At 42.7% G+C, this 25,318-nt stretch overlaps 1 protein-coding gene across 1 annotated transcript; it reads right to left on the minus strand.

The window, feature by feature from the left end:
- Positions 1–6,976: 6,976 nt before the first annotated feature.
- Positions 6,977–24,415, minus strand: LOC143792909 (forkhead box protein I1c-like). Its single transcript, XM_077279373.1, has 3 exons — positions 24,212–24,415; positions 8,597–9,569; positions 6,977–8,034 (listed from the first exon to the last, which is right to left on the minus strand). The coding sequence occupies exons 2-3, from the start codon at positions 9,180–9,182 to the stop codon at positions 7,481–7,483; spliced, it is 1,140 nt and encodes a 379-aa protein (XP_077135488.1). The 5' UTR covers positions 9,183–9,569; positions 24,212–24,415; the 3' UTR covers positions 6,977–7,480.
- Positions 24,416–25,318: the final 903 nt, after the last annotated feature.

The following is a 25,318-nucleotide window of genomic DNA, read 5'->3' on the forward strand; positions in this document are numbered from 1 at the left end:
ACTTAAAAAAAAATCCAAACTACAAAAAAAATCTGCTGACAGATTCCCTTTACATGGTAGATGCTGCCCCAAATCCTTCACAATGACCTTTGCACATGCTCATTAAATGCTTCAGTGCAAGAAGATAGGGTCGGAATCTGTTCATTGCTGCTAATGTACAGAGTGGGCCATTGACAAAAATAAAGTTGGATCCAAAATGGACAACTTCAAAATGGCCGCCATGGTCACCACCCATCTTGAAAAGTTCCCCCCTCCCATATACTAATGTGCCACAGACAGGAAGTTGATATCACCAACCATTCCCATTTTATTTTGGTGTATCCATATAAATGGCCCACCCTGTACATGTACATGTCTTCAAACAGCTGGAAGCTACAGTTTAAAAAAGCCACAGGGTTTGGTGTGAATATGGCATGATTTCTGATTTTTTTTTATTTTTCAATTTTTAAGAAAGATTATGATAGAAAAAAAATGATATTGGTAAAAATAATATGCTTCCTCTGGACTTTAATGTCTTTTTTTCACTTGGGACCTCTTTCTAAGAATGAAACACAGCGTCTTAGCATCAGTTTTTGGGGACCTTGCCTATTCATGTATCAGTCATGTATTATACATTTCCCTTAAAGCGTCCACTTTAAAGCAAATTTATCACAGGTGTTTGGAAGCATTTTAGATGTATAAAAAGGAATGATCAGAGGATCCCTTTAAATCACGCTCCATAATCTAAAGTCCTATTAAATGATATCCGCATCATGAGGATGCTGCTGAAATCATGAAGACGGGCAGTTGGAATGTTAAGGCACCGAGTGGCACCGGGCCCCCATGTCTTATGGCCCCCTAGCGGCTGTACGGTCTGACACTATGGGCGGTATCCCCTGGATTCTCCAATGTGAGTGCAATTTGTATAACGGCCTTAAGGCTTCAGCTAAGCGGAGATGATTGGTTAGCGGGTATTAGTACAACTCCAAACTTTTTGGAACTTTCAAAGACGGTCATTTATGATTACATGATTACAATTTTTTATTGTGAGGGTGATCAACGAGGGGAACAGGCGGCCACGAGAGGTGGTGAGTTCTCCTTCAATGGAAGTCTTCACACAGAGGCTGGACAGACATCAGTCTGGGATGATTTAGTGAATCCTGCATTGAGCAGGGGGCTGGACCAGATGACCCAGGAGGTCCCTTCCAACTCTAACATTCTATGATTTTTTTTTTTGTATGAATGATCCATTTATTTTAATGAAAATGTATACAATTCAATATGGTCTGATATATAATATAGCGTGAATTACATAACATTATGATGTTATATTTCTTGTCTAATATAATTATTCACCAGACAGGGCCTTTTATGTTTTATGGACAGATAATGAAATATGGATTGCCGAGAGAAATGCTGGGATTTAGGTCAAAATCAAGGACTGTTCCTTTAAAAGAAAGATACTTGAGAAGCTAGGTACTTAGGGTAATAAAGCAGAGTTATATAGGGTTAGCTACCAGGGGCAAATATTTTTCCACAATGTCCATCATATACATGCTACACTCCTTGTTGGTGCATTAGGCAGAAGTCATCCCCCTTTATCCTGTAGATAATGGTTACTTAGTGTAATCTCCCCCATCTCCAGTGCCCACTAATCCTTCCCACCTAATCTTTCCTGTGCGCTATCTCTTTTCTCAAAGCCACAGATCCCTTAAAGCACTTTAGCAAAGAACATCCTATTAATCTTCCCACTCCTCCTCCAGCCGCTGGAAACAAGTGCTTATCTCCTGCTAAATATCCTGCATCTATCCAGGGTGGGCCTGGACTGGCAAAGGACCCCAGTAACATTGATTCTTGGGGCCCACTGTTCAGCTACATGCAAAAATAATCCCATCCTAGTAAACAAACTTACCTTTGCTTCTATGCAATATTAACTTGACTCGCTTATTTAATGAATGCTTAGATTATTCCTTTATAAATCATTCATTAGCAATCCTTCACAGGGCCTACCGGAGGATTTTCTCTGCTCAAATGCTGCTCTACATAACCCCGCCCACACCACTGATTGGCTGCTTTTTGTGTACACTCTATATTGACCGAAAGCTGCCAATCAGTGGTGTAGGCGGGGTTATGTAGAGCAGCAGGACTAGGAGGCACAAGAAACCTAGTCCTGCAGTGAAAATGTCCTGCAGATAAAACACTAATTATATTGAAACAGCAACACACAGCCTAGTAAGTGACACATCACTAGAATTAGGGTCTCCATCCCTACATCATGCTGCTCTCAGCTTACACACCAAATAAACAAAAAAAGATTCCCTTTAAGAAAAAGTCCTCCACAAGAGGTTTAGTACTTTAGCCCACCAGACTGATGGGGGTCCCAGAGGTCAAACTCCCACCGATCATTGCTATGGTGAAGTGCTCTTCCCCTGACGAAGCCTCATCTTGGAGGCGATACGTGTGGGGCCATGTCCTGTCTGCCATCCTGGGATCTCTAAGCCTGGTCACTTTTCATGCATTTGGATGACAGTGGGTAATTTTTCCCCTCTTTCTCCTTTCCCCTCCTATTTTCCATTTTTGGATGACGGCTTATTAGTCATCTGTTTGGCTACCTAGGTTTTTTCCTTGGATGAGGCATTGATTGGGTTATTCTGATATATACTTGTATTACCCATTTAATCATCTATCTATATAGGAGGTTCTAGGTGCCCCATGAGCCATTAGGTTAAGGGTATGTTATATATTTTATATCTAGGCATATACATATGTGTATACTATAATGTGTATCAGGCTATATGTTGAGATTTATATTGTATACTTAGGAGGGTGGCAGTTGTGTGGTTGTTTTTGATTTTTTAATTATGTTTTAAATGTGGTGTACTAATAAAGTGGATTTTTTCTTATTATAAAATAAAGCAGTGGTGTGCACATCTTCAGTAGGGTCTTTTTATCTCTTTTTTTGTCCAGTATTACAGCTCAGCCCCATACACTTAATGGCAATGCACCTATGTACACCATCACATAGATTTTCTGTAAAGTTAAACAGCTTTCTATTTATTATATATATATATATTGTAAAGCGCTGCGGAATATGTTGGCGCTATATAAATAAAAATTATTATATATATATCTATATATATAATTGTCTAAGGGTTTTTCCGTCTGTCTGTCTGTCTGTCTGTCTGTCTGTCCTGGAAATCCCGCGTCTCTGATTGGTCGAGGCCCCCAGGCCTCGACCAATCAGCGACGGGCACAGCATGCCGACGATGATGTCATAATGGAAATCCCGCGTCTCTGATTGGTCGAGGCCCCCAGGCCTCGACCAATCAGTGACGGTCACAGTATCGACGTAGATGTCATGGCGACGATGATGTCATAAAGGTTGCCTCGACCAATCAGCGACGGGCACAGTCTGCCGCGAATTCTGGAATCATCATTGTCCATATACTACGGGGACATGCATATTCTAGAATACCCGATGCATTAGAATCGGGCCACAGTCTAGTATATATATATATATATATATATATATATATGCTGCTTCTGTGCTTCTGAATTTTTGTAAGTTAATAAGTCCTCTATGTAGCTCAGTGCTTCTGTAAAAATGTTACAAATCCATCAGATCTCCTGCTCCTGTTTTTGGCAGCTTTCTGCTCCCTGTTTCTTTATCTTAGTGTTATACATAGCAACAAGGAAAGGAGGCGTTACAAATAGATCTCCTCTGCATGTAGAGGAGAGAAAGTATCTAAGGTCTCAGGGAGGGAGAAGAATATAGTCTATTCTTTTTTGAATGCCTGAGTTTGTGTCTATACCTGAGCACGCTTGAAGAAGTGACTAAGTGCCACAAAAAAGTGGAATCCTGGCCTCTTGAAACCCTCTGCAAAATGATAAGGGTCCTCTAAACCATTCCCCGTCCCTACGAGTCAGAAGGCCACAGCGAGGGTCAAGGACAAATAGCCTCCTCTTGCCGAAGCCAAAGGAGACCCAATCTTACTCGCAGCATCTGCCTGAGTTCCCACCCAAGTGAGAAACTGAGAGTCTTAGGCTGTGCTTCCCTCCTGGAAGAGGGGGGATTCGGTGCTTCCTTCTTGGAAAAAGGGGGCTTCAGTGATCCCCTTCCGGAAGAGGGGAGCCAAGGGATCAGGGAGGAGCTGAAGCGGATGGCCACTCACTGCCCCCCTAGACTGGCCAAGAGAGGAACCCGTGATGGAACCATATCACGACAATGTCCTATTGTTGAAGTGGACCCTATTTTCGCACAGTGAAAAACAAGCATAAAAATAAATAGTGAAGGTTACTCAATGTAATACTTAGAGGACCTTCAACAGAGAATTAAACAAATTCCAGAGCAAAAGCCCGGAAAAGGGTGTTCGCTAGATGAATAAAGTAAAGTGTAAGTGCCAAAATTCATGCGGAGTTCCCATTCCAGTGAATTAAGGTCCCACAGGGTCGCCACTCCTGGGGCACTTCGCACTTTGGGCTTTCAATCTTCCCAGCGTGCATTGTATGAATCTACTAGACCAGAAACACCTTTTCGAAAGACACTACACTTGATCTTAGCCAAAAGGCCGAGACACGGTATAGGCTTTAGACAAGGCGAAAAGCCTATGAAGAGGTGATAAGAGCAATATCTGAGCAGCGAAGACATAAGCACACAGCGTTCATATCCAGCCTGTATTACTGAGAGGGACGCTCCGACAAGAGGAAAATGTAAACCAGGCTGCAAACTGCACATCAGTGGTCTGAAAACTAACGAAGGAACGAAGCTTTAAGAATGAAACTGATTGTTTACCTTTCGTTAATAAAATCACACTAGCATTTGTAAAACCAATTCTTTCCATGTCAATCATGTTCGTAGCGTTTCATCTGCAAAATCAGACAGTTTATGGACACCGTGTGCGGGGAAAATATACAAACCTTTATTCTAGTCTTAATATTATTCTGCAATAATAAAAAAATAGACGTATTATCATCATCATTCTGTGATAATTGCCATTATTGTCCTGGCTTTATGATTCTTAGGAATATGGTGCAATGTATACGGTAAGAGGAAAAGCAGCCGTGTCATTGTGGTGCTGGGGTCACAGCTCTTTGCAGAAGCAAAAGATTGCAGCGTCTGGATCATTTGTGATATTAAAATAATAATAAAAAGTTTCCTATTGCTGATTATTTGGGAATATTACATTTTCTGTTCATGTTTTAATGTAGATTATCTATAGAGATCAGCAAAGCACAATTAGTAAGAAAATTAAGACAAATATTGGAGCCATTGGTGTAAGAAATAGATAGTAAATAGATCGGTGATAGAAAGGTAAATAGGGCGATATGAGCTATATAGATAGAAATGTGATGGAACAGACCGATAAGAGACAGACGGATAGATAGATAGATAGATAATAAATAGATATTTAATAGATAGATAGATAAATATTAGATAGATATAATAGATGACAGATAGTTAATAGATAAAAGATAGATAAAAGATAGATAATAGATAGATAATAGATAGATAGATAGATAGATAGATAGATAGATAGATAGATAGATAATAGATACTGTAGATAATAGATGATAGATTGATAAAAGATAGATAGATAATAGATAAATAATAGATAGATAGATGATAGATAGATGATAGATAGATGATAGATAGATAATAGATAGATAATAGATAGATGGATAGATAGATAATAGATAGATAGATAAATAATAGATGGATAGATAATAGATAGATGATAGATAGATGATAGATAGATAATAGATAGATAATAGATAGATGGATAGATAGATAATAGATACTGTAGATAATAGATGATAGATTGATAAAAGATAGATAGATAATAGATAAATAATAGATAGATAGATGATAGATAGATGATAGATAGATGATAGATAGATAATAGATAGATAATAGATAGATGGATAGATAGATAATAGATAGATAGATAAATAATAGATGGATAGATAATAGATAGATGATAGATAGATGATAGATAGATAATAGATAGATAATAGATAGATGGATAGATAGATAATAGATGGATAGATGGATAATAGATAGATAATAGATAATAGATAGATAATAGATAGATAATAGATAGATAGATAATAGATAGATAATAGATATATACTGTAGATAATAGATGATAGATTGATAAAGGATAGATAGATAATAGATAAATTGATAGATAGATAGATAGATAGATTATAGATAGATAATAGATAGATGATAGATAGATAGATAGATAAATAGATAATAGATAGATGATAGATAGATGATAGATAGATAATAGATAGATAATAGATAGATAGATGATAGATAATAGATAGATGATAATAGATAGATAGATAATAGATAGATAATAGATAGATGATAGATAGATAATAGATAAATTGATAGATAGATAGATAGATAGATTATAGATAGATAATAGATAATAGATAGATGATAGATAGATAGATAGATAGATAAATAGATAATAGATAGATGATAGATAGATGATAGATAGATAATAGATAGATAATAGATAGATAGATAGATGATAGATAATAGATAGATGATAATAGATAGATAGATAGATAGATAGATAATAGATAGATAATAGATAGATAATAGATAATAGATAGATAATAGATAGATAATAGATAGATAATAGATAGATAATAGATAATAGATAGATAATAGATAGATAATAGATAGATAATAGAGCTGCTGCACCCCCAACGTTCTGTCTCTTCCCCATTATCCCTTAGAATGTAAGCCCGCAAGGACAGGCTCCTCTCCCCTCTGTACCAGTCTGTCACTGTAAACTTGTTTACTGTAAATGATATTTATAACCCTGTATGTAACCCCTTTCTCATGTACAGCACCATGGAATTAATGGTGCTATATCAATAAATAATAATAATAATAATAATAGATAGATAGATGGATAGATAGATAATAGATAGATAATAGATAATAGATAGATAACAAATAGATAGACAGACAGGTATATAGCTAGAAGATGTATAGATCGGAAAATATATAAAAATCCCTTTAACGGAAACACTTTTTTTCTATGAAAACTCTTTTGGTTAAGATTCTTTTTCTTTCCCAATCAGTATAAAGTTTAATAGAAAAATTAGTTTTTGTTACACGATTTATTGCAAAACTCATATAAACAGATAATATATATAAAAATATCAAAACTTCTTATAAATAAAAACAGTAAAAAAGCTGCTCTCTGCCCCCTCCGATCTACACATTGTGTAATGTACCAGACAGCTATGTACACGGCAGATAACTGGGCGCTGTCGCTGACGGTTAACGCTTTAACAAATAAATTCTACGGAATTTCTAAGATGAAAAATAGCGGCGGCCTTTTCCGAATGTGTTCTATCGTGAAGACGTCCCTGCAGATATTTTTTAAGTCACTTTTTTGCCATCTCTTTTGAATGTACGCAATTACTCAAAAAAATATTGCCGCCAACAGCGACCGGCATGATGTTCCTCCTGAGGCTACACTTCGCTGCCTTCTCTGGAGTAGATGAGGCTGTTGACACTGAAATTGTTGTAAAAATGGCTGTTGAACTGACTGCTTGGATTGGAGGCGGTGAAAGAATTATAATAGGGGCCTCTGTTGAGGTGTAAAGTGTCCTGCAAATCTGCAGATGGTTCCATCATGGAGCCTGAGGAGAAACTGCTTAATCCAGTGATGTTCCTCTGGGAGAGTTCGTTGACCAAGCCCAGAGACATCTGCCTGTTCACTGAGCTGGAGTCCAAGGAGGAGGTCATACTGCTAAAAAAGTTATTCAAACAAGGGGTGGAGGTGATTCCTGGGGGAGATGTGCTTTTCCGATCTTCTGAGGAGGCTTCCACCTCTGGGGATGATGGGGTCATCATAGATGGGCTATCACCACTTTTCCTCCCTAGAGCTGCCCGACCTTCTTCACCCTTAGCCGTGACAGTGTCGGTATTGTTGGATTCTGATCTGCGCTTTCTTTTCCGGCGAAAGTTCCCATTGTCAAACATTTTCTCACAGTTAGGATCCAAGGTCCAGTAATTGCCTTTGCCTAAACATTTTATAAAAAAAAAAAAATAATTGAATGCAATATAAACAATATATAAATTCAAATATAGCAGCTCTAAAATATTATATAATTATTGTACTGTCATATTAAAAATTTGTACTGATACACAAAATTAAAAAAAAAAACAATTGCAAAAATGTAAAGGGAAATTCTAGCCATTCGAGCGGAAAATCTAAAGTTTTTAAAAACTTCTGAAGTTTTTTTATTTTTTTTTAATTAAAATATTTTTTCCTATTTGATATTGGATCTAAAAATACATTTATAACAAAAAATACTAGTAGAATTTCCAGATAAATTCTTTACATAGTTTTTAATTCATGGCTTCACTTAGGCCTCTTGAGGGCAAGACCTCCATGAATAGAACTGCACAAACTGGAAATGCCATAGCTATATTTTTTTTACTAATTTGGCCTTTCTCATTTTCAATTAAAAAAAAAAATATGAAAGCGGAATACAAAACCAAAAGGTGACTCGAAAATACTAATACTATTGCAACAACAACAACAAATAGTAATAATTTGAATAATTGAAGACATGTTCTTACCTGGGTCATCCTCATCTCTTGGCACTTTCTTAAAACAGTCATTCAGAGACAAGTTGTGTCGAATAGAATTTTGCCATCCTGCTTTACTCTTCTTATAGAAAGGAAAATTGTCCGCCACATACTGATATATCTGGCTCAGGGTTAGCTTCTTTTCCGGAGCGTTTTGTATGGCCATAGCTATAAGAGCCGAATAAGAATATGGAGGCCTCACTAACTTCAGAAGTTCCTCCTGAGAAGCTATGGATAACCAACCAAGATCCGTCCCGCTGAAACTTGACGAATTTGGTAGGAATTGTCTCTGAGATCCATACGAAGGTGGTATATATGAGTTCTGGTTACTTCCATGAAGATAGCTGGGCGTATTGTTGACTCCTGGCCCGTTAAACCATAAGTACGGGTTGGTTGAAGGTGAATAGTCCCCAATTCCGTAGTTGGCCGCCCTTGGTGTTGAATGTAAGTTCTGCTGGTGGTACATGGTGAAGTTCTCACAGTATACCGCCATGTCTGTTGTCTCCTGGGCACTTTTTGGATGAGTCTGATGAAGGCTTGTAGATCTCTGATGAGCTGGAAGATGAATTGAGTTCATACTCTTCTTCGGCACCTTCTCACATTAAGGTGCTTCTGGCAACAGGTGCCTAATGGCTTTGGAGTGCTGTCTTTATACTTCTCCGGAGTAGTGATCCTCCCTGCCCCAGGCCATTGATGGGTGTGCTTTCACATATTTGGTTTTTTTTTTCTTTTTTCTCAACAACCAGTTGGATCCCTCAGTTGAAAGACAGGGGTGTGCAAAGCGAAGGGCTAATCACCAAAGAGGCACCAGAGAGAACAATCTGTCTTTTTTTTTCCATTCATTGTTCTACTGATCTGTCTGCAACCGCATTTCAAGACTTTTTTTGTTTCTTCACGTCGAAAAAAAAAAAGGCAAGTTCTTCCCAAGAACGATGAGCTGAGAATCTCAAATACATTTTACCACCTTTCACATCGATTGTAACATGTAAGAAAAAAATAATCCAAATAAAGGGCATTCAGTTAAGCACCTAAACTTATAGAAATTCTTTAAAAATAACTTTGGAATAATTAGTAATAAAACAAATTAATAAGTACTTGAATAAAATACCATTTAATTAACATTGCATAACGATAATTTGTCTATAAAACTTAAGTTTGTGTTTTTTTCTGAGAATTAAATTATTTATTTGAAGAAATTGTTAAATTAAACATTTAATAAAAATAGGATTGAATGATTCTCTGTAAATTTATTTATTACATGCGGACGTATCACGCATGTACTTCTAGTTTTCTTTTTTTCTTCTACAGTTGCATCAACCATACAATATTTTTTTTTAACAATTTCAATTAAAAAAATAAAATAAATTCTTAAAAAAAACAATTTTTTGTTTGATAATCAAGTCACACAAGATGCAAAATTATCAAATATCTACGCTGTGAAATTGAAATTGCAGCTTTGATCCAATAAAAGTTAATGTGTATATGTAGAGAATCTCTAGTGTCTCTTTTTTCTATGTTGTTTAATACAATATTGATTAATAAGAAATTAGTCGTCCAAGAAATAAACAATGTATCATTAATGCACATTATACTCATCAGAATGATTTCGTAGTGAATCGTTATTTTATAAGTCATTACTCTGTACGATATGAGTCAGATAGCTCCGAGGTGCAGAATACTACAGCCGTCTATCTGTATTGTAGCCGCTCTAAATGGATGTTTGTACATAATGGCGCTGCTGCTCCCATGAAATATCTTCTAGAGAACATTCTATCTGTCCGTTTAACCGCTCATATTTATTTCATGAAGCAGGTGATTTGTAACATCGTGGCTTTTTTTTCTACATTTTTGGTTCCTTGTCACATGAGTTAAAATTAACGGATTATATAAATATTACATGAGGGCAATTGTGGAAATGACTGCTTCTGTTAGGTATAGAAAGAGTGTATTAAAAGGATTAATAAATATTTTATTTCAGGCTGGATACGATAGATAGATAGATAGATAGATAGATAGATAGATAGATAGATAGATAGATAGATAGATGATTGATAGATAGATGATAGATAGATAGATAGATAATAGATAGATAGATAGATAGAGTTTATAAAACCATATTTAAAGGGTTCCCGGTATAATATTGGTGTTTAGGTTCTAGTAAGTTCACCATTATTATTACGCACTCAGAATACTCTTCATATCTTCTCTTCAGGGAAGACAACATCCTGGAATATTAGAGAAGAATAACAGAAGGAAGCTGGACTAAGCCATGATGATCACATTGAATATCTGCATGGACACAATACAGAGGCTGCGCGCCACCTGTGTGTTCATGGTGATGGATTACAGCGGGTTGTGTACACGCAGTCTGTGCCCCGGACGTGCACCCCCTGCTCTCTATACCGGCAGCCTCCAGCTCTCTATACTGGCAGCCCCCAGCTCTCTATACCGGCAGCCTCCAGCTCTCTATACTGGCAGCCCCCAGCTCTCTATACCGGCAGCCTCCAGCTCTCTATACCGGCAGCCCCCAGCTCTCTATACCGGCAGCCCCCAGCTCTCTATACAGGCAGCCCCCAGCTCTCTATACCGGCACCCCAGCTCTTTATACCGGCAGCCCCCAGCTCTCTATATCGGCAGCCCCCAGCTCTCTATACCGGCAGCCCCCAGCTCTCTATACCGGCAGCCCCCAGCTCTCTATACCGGCAGCCTCCAGCTCTCTATACCGGCAGCCTCCAGCTCTCTATACCGGCAGCCTCCAGCTCTCTATATCGGCAGCCTCCAGCTCTCTATACCGGCAGCCCCCAGCTCTCTATACCGGCAGCCCCCAGCTCTCTATACCGGCAGCCTCCAGCTCTCTATACCGGCAGCCCCCAGCTCTCTATACCGGCAGCCTCCAGCTCTCTATACCGGCAGCCTCCAGCTCTCTATACCAGCAGCCTCCAGCTCTCTATACCAGCAGCCTCCAGCTCTCTATACCGGCAGCCCCCAGCTCTCTATACCGGCAGCCTCCAGCTCTCTATACCAGCAGCCTCCAGCTCTCTATAATGGCACCCCAGCTCTCTATACCAGCAGCCTCCAGCTCGCTATACCAGCAGCCCCCAGCTCTCTATACCGGCAGCCTCCAGCTCTCTATACCAGCAGCCTCCAGCTCTCTATACCGGCAGCCCCCAGCTCTCTATACCGGCAGCCCCCAGCTCTCTATACCGGCAGCCTCCAGCTCTCTATACCAGCAGCCTCCAGCTCTCTATAATGGCACCCCAGCTCTCTATACAGGCAGCCTCCAGCTCTCTATACCGGCAGCCCCCAGCTCTCTATCCGGCAGCCCCCAGCTCTCTATACCGGCAGCCTCCAGCTCTCTATACCAGCAGCCTCCAGCTCTCTATAATGGCACCCCAGCTCTCTATACAGGCAGCCTCCAGCTCTCTATACCGGCAGCCTCCAGCTCTCTATACCGGCAGCCTCCAGCTCTCTATACCGGCACCCCCAGCTCTCCATACCGGCAGCCCCCAGCTCTCTATACCGGCAGCCCCCAGCTCTCTATACCGGCAGCCTCCAGCTCTCTATACCGGCAGCCTCCAGCTCTCCATACCGGCAGCCTCCAGCTCTCTATACCGGCAGCCTCCAGCTCTCTATACCGGCAGCCTCCAGCTCTCTATACCGGCAGCCTCCAGCTCTCCATACCGGCAGCCTCCAGCTCTCTATACCGGCAGCCTCCAGCTCTCTATACCGGCAGCCTCCAGCTCTCCATACCGGCAGCCTCCAGCTCTCTATCCGGCAGCCTCCAGCTTTCTTCTCAATGGCACATTCTCTCCGTGACGTTGTTTTCTACACAGTTGTCAGTTGTCAGGCGCACTCAGTCATATGACAGCTGGGAATACTGCACCAGGACAGAAAAGCTCTGAGGAATATTCCGGATTTATATTATCATAACATAATAATATATAATTCAGGCATTTCCATTTTACATTACTGGGCCAGTATGTTCTATTATGTTGGGAATGGAAACATCGGTTAGTTTCTGTATTTAAGCTCTAACACCAAGACATGATGACTGATGAAGTCTCTGAAGGCAGTCATTGCATATCTACATTCACTAAAAGCAAGCGGAGGTCCGGAGAATGAGGAGTTCAGCCATGCGTCTCTTCTCAGAGGAGTCAGTAAATTAATGGGTGGTCAAAATTTATCCCTAAATAACAGGTCATAATAACATGTTTCTATATGTTCAGACTGGAGTAATATAATACACACAGGGGTGTAATAATCCCATTTATTATTACAGGGAGGGTCCGACACTGGTAGATTTCTACTGCACACAGCCAGTAATATCAGCGTGAGTGTATGCTGCCATCTACAGGTGAATGCAGGAAATACAGGGAGATATTATCCCTGAAATTGGAAATGATGAATGCTAAAGATTAGTTCTTGGGATAGTCCACATTAATTATCCTCCAGTGATGGAATCATTTACAGTATTTTACCATCTGAAAATACAGATTCAGCATTAGCGAGTCTTCTGTTGCTCAGTTCTGTAGATGTTCTGATCTCGCTCCGATTTATTCAGCCGTCTGACTGCTGCACCCTTAGGATAAATGCACATGCAGCTTTTGGAGTAGTCAATAAAAAGGCACCTGAAAAATCACTCAAAAAAAAAAGCTTCAAAACTCACATCCTATTCACTTCTACTATGTTCCCACACAGCGTTTTTTTTTTTTTTCTATAGAAAACAAATTGCGTTTTACAATATCGGCAAAAGCTATGAGATTTCAGAAATCTGATGTAAAAACGTGTTTTAATTTCCGGGCCGAGTTTGAGGAATGCAGCGTTTTTTAAGTCAGCCACGAGAAAGCGCAAAAAGTGTTTTTTGATGAGTTTTTGGGGGCATAAAACTAACTTTATTAAATAAGCACCGTAGACAACTATACACATGTAAAAAGAAATGCAAAGAGTCAACTCGCCCACGCTAGAAGTCGGATGCACGGAGGCAGTGGTGCCGCAAAAGGGATAAACGAAGAGCAAAAATTTCACCGTCAGGATCTAAATTAAAATCTCAGTTAAGAATAAAAACATGAATAAAGTGTAGAAAAAAGTCGCAACCAAACGCGTTTCAGATCGAAGTCCTAAATCATTGCATTGGTTCAGGACTTCGGTCTGAAATAAATTAAATCACACATGTAATCTGCACGTAAAAAAACCCACAAAAAAACCCCCCAACAAAAATACAACAAATAAGTCAGCAAAACCTACTTCTTTGGACCTAGCCTATCTTGTGATGGATATCACTCACTCATGTGCAAAAGTGCGCACTGGTAAAGGATGCGTCGGCGACGCGCGTTCGCAGTGGTTGGGCACATTCTCTTTCCGGTCCTGCCCCGCCAATGCCGCTCATGCATCTGGAAGTATAGCTGTCGGCATCCACAGAGATCCAGGTACCAGAATGCTCCCAGCCACTCTGTGCGCTCACTGCCGGCACAGCAGTGCGCATATTCACACACGCGGCGCATCGCACCCACACAAGCTAGGGCACCCAGTTCATGGCCGTACCATGGGGGCACCGAGGCCTTCTCATTTGTATATGGATTAAATGTTATCTTCGCAAGGTGCAGGGCTAGCATGACTTTTATGGGGGTGAAGCCCCCTATATCACTATAGCTAGTCTCAAAGGGATTTTAGGAGTGACATGCATTCATAAAAATAAAAAAAAAAAGATAAAAAATAGGCATGTTCAGTACATCTATATACGTAAATATTAGTGATGAGCGAATATACTCGTTACTCGAGCACGCTCGGGGGTCCTCCGAGTATTCTTTAATGCTCGGAGATTTAGTTTTTCTTGCCGCAACTGAATGATTTACAGCTACTAGACAGCTTGATTACATGTGAGGGTTCCCTAGCAACCAAGCAACCCCCACATGTACTCAGGCTGGCTAGCAGCTGTAAATTATTCAGCTGCGGCAAGAAAAACTAAATCTCCGAGCACTAAAAAATACTCGGAGGACCCCCGAGCGTGCTCGAGAAATTTCGAGTAACGAGTATATTCGCTCATCACTTGAAAATATATGTATAAAATTATTTCACCCATACATTAAATGTGGTAGGAAAAAATAAAAATGGAGATTGTTGTTTTTCTATGACACCTTTCTCTAAAAGACACAATTAAAAGTAATCAAAACGTCGTAACGGCCACAAAATGATGTAATTAAAACCTAGAATTTGGCAAATGGAGCCAATTTTTTTTTTACATTTTTTTTATTACAAAGTTCTGCATCATTTTAAGCATCCAAATTACTGAAAATTCCTATACAAATGACAAATGTGAGATTGCCATAATCATACTGAGCTGGAGAATCATGGTAGCAGATTATTTTTACAAGGGAGGACATATTATTGGTGCAGCGTGTGCAGCCGCTTAGGGCCCAACAGTTCGGAGAGGCTACTTTGGCCTGCAAATTGTCAAGCAGGTCCTATCAAACACAAAGAGGGGCCCATATACTGTTCTTGCATAGGGGTCCTCGTCTTCTGTCCATGCCCGCCACTGGTAACAATGAAACACAAACTGTGTTAGTTAGTTTCTCCTACTGCTTAGGCTTGGTCTTTGCAAAGGGCTCCTGGAGCTGTGAATTTCAATTACAGGGTGGATTTACTATGCAAATTGCCTCTTCAGAGAAAAAGAGGACTTGAACGCTATAGCGCCATCTATTGGAAGTAGCGATCCTACAAGTCACTATCAACCCTGTCACGAGTCTTGCAATATGACTTAGGATAAAAGCCAAATCAGTATCTCAATTCTGGGTGGATTTACAGAATTGTAAAATACAAAATTGTATTTTTGCCCATAGCAACCAATCATGGCGCAGCTTTTATTTCAAACTTTGCCTTTGAAAAGTGAAAGCTATTCTGTTATCGGTTGCTAGGGGTAACAAAGACAGTCTGTTTTCATGAAACCACCGCAAATGTCTACTCATGGGGCAATATAGAAGTGATATAGAGTCGCCACGCTTGAGTCTGGAAAAGCCTGGTGACCGTCCTAGAGTAAAATGGCCCCCACCCACGGATGTGGCCCCTACAAGCCTCACCCAATCAGTATTATGGTCCACACTAACCAATCCCGCAATGAGTATTATTGGCCCCCACCCGCCTCCCAATCAGTATTATTGGCCCCCACCCATCTCCCAATCAGTATTATTGGCCCCCACCCATCTCCCAATCAGTATTATTGGCCCCCACCCATCTCCCAATCAGTATTATTGGCCCCCACCCATCTCCCAATCAGTATTATTGGCCCCACCAGCCCACAATCAGTATTATTGGCCCCCACTTGCCTCCCAATCAGTATTATTGGCCCCCACCCATCTCCCAATCAGTATTATTGGCCCCCACCCACCTCCCATTCAGTATTATTGGCCCCACCAGCCCCTACTCCGTATTATTGGCCCCACCAGCCCACAATCAGTATGTTGGCCGCCCACAATTACTGACATTAAATAAGACTCACCTTGTCCGTTCCTGCGGCGCACTGCTCCGGTCTGTGCAATGTGAGCACTGGGACTCCGCACCACAGGTGTGATGTAAAGATGGAGTCTCAGACTACAGATGCAGGATGAATGTTGGATCACAGAGCTTTGTTGCCAGGTAATTTATACAGCAAATTAAATGCTGTCCCGTACAGCGATACGTGTGGGCTCTCCCCTGTACGCTCTCTTGCCCACCATGGCAGTGTATCGGCATCCTCCACAAGCTCCATGGTAGACTTGCCTGTAGATATTCCTGTCCAGCTACCTGGCTTTTTCCTACCAAGGTCTCTGACCTCCTTTTGATATGTACGCACACATTTTTATGTTTACCTGTCTGAGCCTGTTTGACCTCCATACCATGCAATTTCATACAGTCCCACACTTAAGGTACCTTCACACTAAACGATATCGCTAGCGATCCGTGACGTTGCAGCGTCCTGGCTAGCGATATCGTTGTGTTTGACACTCAGCAGCGATCAGGATCCTGCTGTGATATCGCTGGTCGTTGCTGAAAGTTCAGAACTTTATTTGGTCATCAGATCGCCGTGTATCGTTGTGTTTGACACCAAAAGCAACGATGCCAGCAATGTTTTACACTGGTAACCAGGGTAAATATCGGGTTACTAAGCGCAGGGCCGCGCTTAGTAACCCGATATTTACCCTGGTTACCATTGTAAAAGTAAAAAAAACAAACACTACATACTCACCTTCGCGTCCCCCGCCGTCCGCTTCCTGCACTGACTGAGGGCCGGCTGTAAAGTGAAAGCACAGCACAGCGGTGACGTCACCTGTTGTGAATTTGGATTCTGGGCTCCCCCGGTGGCTACTGGTGGAATTGAACTTGTGACATCATCTTCCCTGTTCACCTGTTCTGATTAGATCTGGGTGTCGCTATATAACCTGGCTTCTCTGTTAGATGCTTGCCGGTCAACAATGTAATCAGAAGCCTCTCTGTGCTTGTTCCTGCTCCCAGACATCTACTAGATAAGTTGGACATTCGTCCATGTTTTGTTTTTGTATTTTGGTTCCAGTTCACAGCTGCAGTTTCGTTACTGTGTCTGGAAAGCTCTTGTTGATCAGGAATTGCCACTCTGGTATTATGAGTTAATGCCAGAGTCCTAAAGTAATTTCTGGATGTGTTTTGTTAGGGTTTTCTACTGACCATGAAAGTATGCTTTCTGTCTTCTGCTATCTAGAAAGCGGACCTCAAATTTGCTAAAACTATTTTCCTGCTGCGTTTGTTGTTTCATCTCATATCACCGCCAATATATGTGGGGGGCTTCTGTCTCCTTTTTGGGCATTTCTCTAGAGGTGAGTCAGGTCTTATATTTCCCTCTGCTAGCATTATTTAGTTCTCCGGCCGGCGCTGGGCATATAGGGATAAAAAGTAGGACATGCTACCTGGCTACTTCTAGATGATGCGGTAGGTTTAGTTCATGGTCAGTACAGTTACATCTTCCAAGAGCTTGTTCCTATTGAGGCTTATGCTAGTTCTCTGGCCATGGAGATCATGATAGTTTGACCGGCCCACTAAAGGGTTAAAATCCTTGGCTGAGAAAGGAGAGAAATAAGAAGTCTGCTGAAAATTTTTTTTTTTTTTTTTTTTTTTTTCCCTAGTAGTTAGTGTGCTCTTAATTGGATCACTTGCCAGTCTGTCTATGCTGCAGTCTTTCTTTTTTTTCTCTCTCCTTCTAATCTTTGAATGGCTCTATGTTCACCTGTCTATAATGGATCTACAGAGTGTAACTGCAGGTTTGAATAATCTCGCCACGAAAGTACAAAGTTTGCAAGATTTTGTTGTTCATGCTCCGGTATCAGAGCCGAGAATTCCTTTGCCGGAATTCTTCTCAGGGAATAGATCTAGCTTTCAGAATTTTAGAAATAATTGTAAGTTATTTTTGTCCCTGAAATCTCGTTCTGCTGGAGACCCTGCACAGCAGGTTGGGATTGTGATTTCCTTGCTCCGCGGCGACCCTCAAGATTGGGCTTTTGCATTGGCACCAGGGGATCCTGCGTTGCGCAATGTGGATGCGTTTTTTCTGGCCTTGGGCTTGCTTTATGAGGAACCTCATTTGGAACTTCAGGCAGAAAAAACTTTGATGTCCCTATCGCAGGGGCAAGATGAAGCTGAAATTTACTGCCAAAGATTCCGTAAATGGTCTGTGCTTACTCAGTGGAATGAGTGCGCCCTGGCGGCGACTTTCAGAGAGGGTCTCTCTGATGCCATTAAGGATGTTATGGTGGGGTTCCCTGTGCCTGCGGGTCTGAATGAGTCCATGACAATGGCCATTCAGATCGATAGGCGTCTGCGGGAGCGCAAACCAGTGCACCATCTGGCGGTGTCCACTGAGAAGACGCCAGAAAACATGCAGTGTGATAGAATTCTGTCCAGAAGCGAGCGGCAGAATTTTAGACGGAAAAATGGGTTGTGTTTCTATTGTGGGGATTCTACTCATGTTATATCAGCATGCTCTAAGCGTACTAAAAAGCTTGATAAATCCGTTCCCATTGGCACTTTACAGTCTAAATTTATTTTGTCTGTGACCCTGATTTGCTCTTTGTCATCTATTACTACGGACGCCTATATCGACTCTGGCGCCGCTTTGAGTCTTATGGATTGGTCCTTTGCCAATCGTTGTGGGTATGATTTAGAGCCTTTGGAGACTCTTATTCCTCTGAAGGGGATTGACTCCACCCCATTGGCTAATAATAAACCACAATACTGGACACAAGTGACTATGTGTATTAATCCGGATCACCAGGAGACTATTCGTTTTCTGGTGCTGTATAATCTACATGATGATTTGGTGCTAGGATTGCCATGGCTGCAGTCTCACAACCCAGTCCTTGACTGGAGAGCTATGTCTGTGTTGAGCTGGGGATGTAAGGGGACTCATGGGGACGTACCTTTGGTGTCCATTTCATCATCTATTCCCTCTGAAATCCCTGAGTTCCTGTCTGATTATCGTGACGTCTTTGAAGAACCCAAGCTGGGTTCGCTACCTCCGCACCGTGAGTGCGATTGTGCTATAGATTTAATTCCGGGTAGTAAATACCCAAAGGGTCGTTTATTTAATCTGTCTGTGCCTGAACATACTGCTATGCGAGAATATATAAAGGAGTCCTTGGAAAAGGGACATATTCGTCCATCGTCATCTCCCTTAGGAGCCGGTTTTTTCTTTGTGTCAAAAAAAGACGGCTCTTTGAGACCATGTATTGATTATCGGCTTTTGAATAAAATCACGGTTAAATATCAATACCCATTGCCGTTGCTGACTGATTTGTTTGCTCGCATAAAGGGGGCCAAGTGGTTCTCTAAGATTGATCTCCGTGGGGCGTATAATTTGGTGCGGATCAGGCAGGGGGATGAGTGGAAAACCGCATTTAATACGCCCGAGGGCCACTTTGAGTATTTGGTGATGCCTTTTGGTCTTTCTAATGCCCCTTCAGTCTTCCAGTCCTTTATGCATGATATTTTCCGCGATTTTTTGGATAAATTTATGATAGTGTATCTGGATGATATTCTGATTTTTTCGGATGATTGGGACTCTCATGTCCGGCAAGTTAAGAGGGTTTTTCAGGTTTTGCGGTCTAATTCTCTGTGTGTCAAGGGTTCTAAGTGCGTTTTTGGGGTTCAGAGAATTTCCTTTTTGGGATATATTTTTTCTCCCTCTTCCATTGAGATGGATCCTGTCAAGGTTCAAGCTATTTGTGATTGGACGCAGCCCTCTTCTCTTAAAAGTCTTCAGAAATTTTTGGGCTTTGCCAACTTTTATCGTCGATTTATTTCTGGTTTTTCGGATGTCGTTAAGCCATTGACCGATTTGACTAGACAGGGTGCTGATGTTGCTAATTGGTCCCCTGATGCTGTGGAGGCCTTTCAGGAGCTTAAGTGCCGTTTTTCTTCTGCCCCTGTGTTGCGTCAGCCTGATGTGACTCTTCCTTTTCAGGTTGAGGTCGACGCTTCTGAGATCGGGGCTGGGGCAGTGTTGTCGCAGAAAAGTTCTGACTGCGCCGTGATGAGGCCTTGTGCCTTCTTTTCCCGTAAATTTTCGCCCGCTGAGCGGAATTATGATGTTGGGAATCGGGAGCTTTTGGCCATGAAGTGGGCGTTTGAGGAGTGGCGCCATTGGCTCGAGGGGGCCAGACATCAGGTGGTGGTATTGACTGACCACAAAAATTTGATCTATCTTGAGACCGCCAGGCGCCTGAATCCTAGACAGGCGCGCTGGTCATTATTTTTCTCTCGGTTTAATTTTGTGGTATCGTACCTACCGGGTTCTAAGAATGTTAAGGCGGATGCCCTTTCTAGGAGTTTTGAGCCTGATTCACCCGGCAACTCTGACCCCACAGGTATTCTTAAGGAGGGAGTTATCTTGTCAGCCGTTTCTCCAGACCTGCGGCGGGCCTTGCAGGAGTTTCAGGCGGATAGACCGGATCGTTGTCCGCCTGATAGGTTGTTTGTTCCTGATGATTGGACCAGTAGAGTCATCTCTGAGGTACATTCTTCTGCATTGGCAGGTCATCCTGGAATTTTTGGTACCAGGGATTTGGTGGCAAGATCCTTCTGGTGGCCTTCCCTGTCACGAGATGTGCGAGGCTTTGTGCAGTCTTGTGACGTTTGTGCTCGGGCCAAGCCTTGTTGTTCTCGGGCTAGTGGATTATTGTTGCCCTTGCCTATTCCTAAGAGGCCTTGGACACACATCTCGATGGATTTTATTTCAGATCTGCCTGTTTCTCAGAAGATGTCTGTCATCTGGGTGGTGTGTGACCGTTTTTCTAAGATGGTCCATTTGGTTCCCCTGCCCAAATTGCCTTCTTCTTCCGAGTTGGTGCCCCTGTTTTTTCAAAATGTTGTTCGTTTGCATGGTATTCCTGAGAATATCGTTTCTGACAGAGGAACCCAATTTGTGTCTAGATTTTGGCGGGCATTCTGTGCTAGGATGGGCATAGATTTGTCTTTTTCGTCTGCTTTTCACCCTCAGACTAATGGCCAGACCGAGCGGACTAATCAGACCCTGGAGACATATCTGAGGTGTTTTGTGTCTGCTGACCAGGATGATTGGGTTGCTTTTTTGCCATTGGCGGAGTTCGCCCTCAATAATCGGGCCAGCTCTGCCACTTTGGTGTCCCCGTTTTTCTGTAATTCGGGGTTCCACCCTCGATTTTCCTCCGGTCAGATGGAATCCTCGGATTGTCCTGGAGTGGATGCGGTGGTGGAGAGATTGCATCATATCTGGGGGCAGGTGATGGACAATTTAAAGTTGTCCCAGGAGAAGACTCAGCTTTTTGCCAACCGTCACCGTCGTGTTGGTCCTCGGCTTTGTGTTGGAGATTTGGTGTGGTTGTCTTCTCGTTTTGTCCCTATGAGGGTCTCATCTCCTAAGTTTAAGCCTCGGTTCATCGGTCCGTATAAAATATTGGAGATTCTTAACCCTGTTTCCTTCCGTTTGGACCTCCCTGCATCCTTTTCTATTCATAACGTTTTTCATCGGTCGTTATTGCGCAGGTATGAGGCACCGGTTGTGCCTTCCGTTGAGCCTCCTGCTCCGGTGTTGGTTGAGGGTGAGTTGGAGTACGTTGTGGAAAAAATCCTAGACTCCCGTGTTTCCAGACGGAGACTCCAGTATCTGGTCAAGTGGAAGGGATACGGCCAGGAGGATAATTCTTGGGTCACTGCATCTGATGTTCATGCCTCTGATCTGGTTCGTGCCTTTCATAGGGCCCATCCTGATCGCCCTGGTGGTTCTGGTGAGGGTTCGGTGCCCCCTCCTTGAGGGGGGGGTACTGTTGTGAATTTGGATTCTGGGCTCCCCCGGTGGCTACTGGTGGAATTGAACTTGTGACATCATCTTCCCTGTTCACCTGTTCTGATTAGATCTGGGTGTCGCTATATAACCTGGCTTCTCTGTTAGATGCTTGCCGGTCAACAATGTAATCAGAAGCCTCTCTGTGCTTGTTCCTGCTCCCAGACATCTACTAGATAAGTTGGACATTCGTCCATGTTTTGTTTTTGTATTTTGGTTCCAGTTCACAGCTGCAGTTTCGTTACTGTGTCTGGAAAGCTCTTGTTGATCAGGAATTGCCACTCTGGTATTATGAGTTAATGCCAGAGTCCTAAAGTAATTTCTGGATGTGTTTTGTTAGGGTTTTCTACTGACCATGAAAGTATGCTTTCTGTCTTCTGCTATCTAGAAAGCGGACCTCAAATTTGCTAAAACTATTTTCCTGCTGCGTTTGTTGTTTCATCTCATATCACCGCCAATATATGTGGGGGGCTTCTGTCTCCTTTTTGGGCATTTCTCTAGAGGTGAGTCAGGTCTTATATTTCCCTCTGCTAGCATTATTTAGTTCTCCGGCCGGCGCTGGGCATATAGGGATAAAAAGTAGGACATGCTACCTGGCTACTTCTAGATGATGCGGTAGGTTTAGTTCATGGTCAGTACAGTTACATCTTCCAAGAGCTTGTTCCTATTGAGGCTTATGCTAGTTCTCTGGCCATGGAGATCATGATAGTCACCGCTCTGCTGTTAGGGCCGGCGCTCAGTCAGTGCAGGGAAGCGGACGGCGGGGGACGCGAAGGTGAGTATGTAGTGTTTGTTTTTTTTACATTGTACACTGGTAACCAGGGTAAACATCGGGTTACTAAGCGCGGCCCTGCGCTTAGCAACCCGATGTTTGCCCTAGTTACCCGGGGACCTCGGCATCGTTGGTCGCTGGAGAGCGGTCTGTGTGACAGCTCTCTAGCGACCAAACAGCTACGCTGCAGCAATCGGCATCGTTGTCGGTATCGCTGCAGCGTCGCTGAGTGTGAAGGTACCTTTACGGGGTACTACCTGCACCATACAGACACATTGGAAGTTATCTTATATATTTTGGGACTGACCTTACACATCAGCCTCTGACCTTGTTTGTACCTGCTATTGATAGCTTATTGCCAGTTTATACTTCATGCGGTATGTGTGTATTGTGACAGGGATGCCATGTCTTTATTTCTAGGGGTGTTGGTTGATCACCATGAAGTATGTGAGCAGGTTGTGGGATGCAGTGACAGACAAATGACAGAGCAAGGGTTAACAATTTCAATTAACACCGGGAGACTCCACGCAGGGAGGTAAACAGTTAAATGGGGAAGAATAAGCAGTTCAGATGTAGAAGGATATACTGATTGCAGGAACAACGGCTATAGTAGAGGTAATAGTTCTGATAGGGTTAATTTATCCAGTCAGAACTATTACCTCTGCTATATCCGTTGTTCCTTCAATCAGTATATCCTTTTACATCTGAACTGCTTATTCTTCCCCATTTAACCCTGTATCCCTGAGTATCCCTGTGCTAAGTAAAATTGTTAACCCTTGCTCTGTCTCTTGTCTGTCACTGCATCCTGCAACCTGCTCGCACTTGGCACAGTCGGTTTTCAGGCTGTGGGGGTTACAAGGCAAGTGATGGTCTCAGCAATGGCTGGTGCGGGGTTGGTCGGGTGAAGATAACGATGATCCGTCTTCTGGCGGCAGCGGTTAGTCTCTGTTACCCTCCGCTGAGCCCCTAGTCTATATAAGTGTAAGGGTCGGCCATGGCGGTAGTCGTGGCTGAGGAATTCTGTCCATCACACCCTGGCCTCCCCTCACATAAACATACTGTCCATTAGTAAGTGTATCTGTGTCTCCAGGTCCAACTCCTTCAGAGTCTCCTCTCCTCTGCAGGGGACTCTCTCCAGACGATTTCACACAAACTGAGGCACAGTCCATTGCAACTTTCACAATACCATCTTTACTGGTTCCTTTATACAGCAGCACATCCTTTTACCTCACAGCTTTTTAGCACAGATCGCACAATACAGTTGTCTTCATCTTTCCCTGCGCTTCTCTCATGGCTACACAGCAGATACCCAGGTCGGAGCGTCCCAGACGGTCTCTCAGCGTCCTCCCTGACGGCCTCTGCCATGGTTAGACACTCCTCAGTCTGTTTCGCCCCAGAGTTCAGATCATCTGTACCCGAAGTCAGTTGCCACATAGTGAGGGACCTGCCCTTCTGCACTGCCATAGCTTCTCCTGTTGTTCTTACCTATGGCCTCCAGTAAATTATGGGGACCTACCGCATTCAAGGGTTACCAGCCCATGCTGGTCGCCACCTCATGGAGTCTCTTGCGTCCCTGTAATCTCTTGGCCTTTCCTTCAGCTTCTGTACCACACTGCTTTTTTCCACTGTAGCTCCTTCTTGTTGCTGTCCTGGCCTGTGGTGATGGATGTCTGGGCTCCTGTCTTGAAACGTCACGGAGCTAACTGCCCTGTCAGGGCGCTCCCGCCCAACTGATTCAAATTCTAGATGTTTCTCAGGTTAACTGCCGTTAGCTCCTCCCACTATTTACAAACTGAATAACTCTGCACCCCCATCTAGTGGCCAAACTAGGGTACTACGCTTTTCCTAAAACTATAACAGTAATTATACATAGCATTTACACAACGGGTACCATAAATATGCACGACATGATTATAATAGCATTATAAGGAAGGCAAACATTCATATTTACCCACTCCTCCATGTGCTCCTTACATTTTGATGCGGTAGAGAGGGTACAGGCCACAGCACTGTTTGAGCCTAACGTGGCTCAGCAAAAAACACCAGGGGGTCAGGACGCAGATAACGGTCACACACCCAGTGTCTGTCATGCTGCCCTCGTGCGGGACTCACGGGCCCAAATCGTTTGGCACCGTGCTCTGTGAGGGACACTGCCCATCGTTGTGCACAGTCTTTGCGGGTGGCGGCTGGCCTACGCTGCTGCAGTGCTCGAGGGACGAAGCACTCACTTCTCTCTGCTGTGCACTGTCTGTTCCCGCCAAGTCTGACCGCTTCTGCGTGGGTCAGGGTGTGTGGCTTTTTTAGCTTAGCCACACCCTCTGCTCCCAGATGCAAGTGTAGGTCCGGACCCCTAAGCTTTCCCTCGGACATCAGAGGTGACAGTCCCAACTGTTCTGGACCCAGCGCAGAGCAGGTACCCATGGCCCTGTCCTCCTTTTTACAAAGCATACAAGTTTTAATTGTTTTTACGTGGTTGTGGTTTTGTATGTTCCAGTGTTCCAATAAAGTCATATATTTTAAAATATTAGTTTGAGATTATTGAATCAGGTGTGCACACCAACCCATGTGTTTGGTCTTTCCTGCATTCTTCCATGTTGTTTTTCCCCTAGCATGGTGTGGCAGC

This window comes from Ranitomeya variabilis, chromosome 1 (assembly GCF_051348905.1).
Source record: "Ranitomeya variabilis isolate aRanVar5 chromosome 1, aRanVar5.hap1, whole genome shotgun sequence".
In the NCBI taxonomy this organism is placed as follows: domain Eukaryota; kingdom Metazoa; phylum Chordata; class Amphibia; order Anura; family Dendrobatidae; genus Ranitomeya; species Ranitomeya variabilis.

What these genes read in the sequence shown, in the direction of transcription:
- LOC143792909 (XM_077279373.1), bottom strand. Translation starts at nt 9,182, where the DNA reads ATGAACTCAATTCATCTTCCAGCTCATCAGAGATCTACAAGCCTTCAT. An exon ending in AAGAGATGAGGATGACCCAG is followed by an intron (nt 8,035 to 8,596) that starts GTAAGAACATGT and finishes TAAAATGTTTAG; the next exon opens with GCAAAGGCAATTACTGGACC.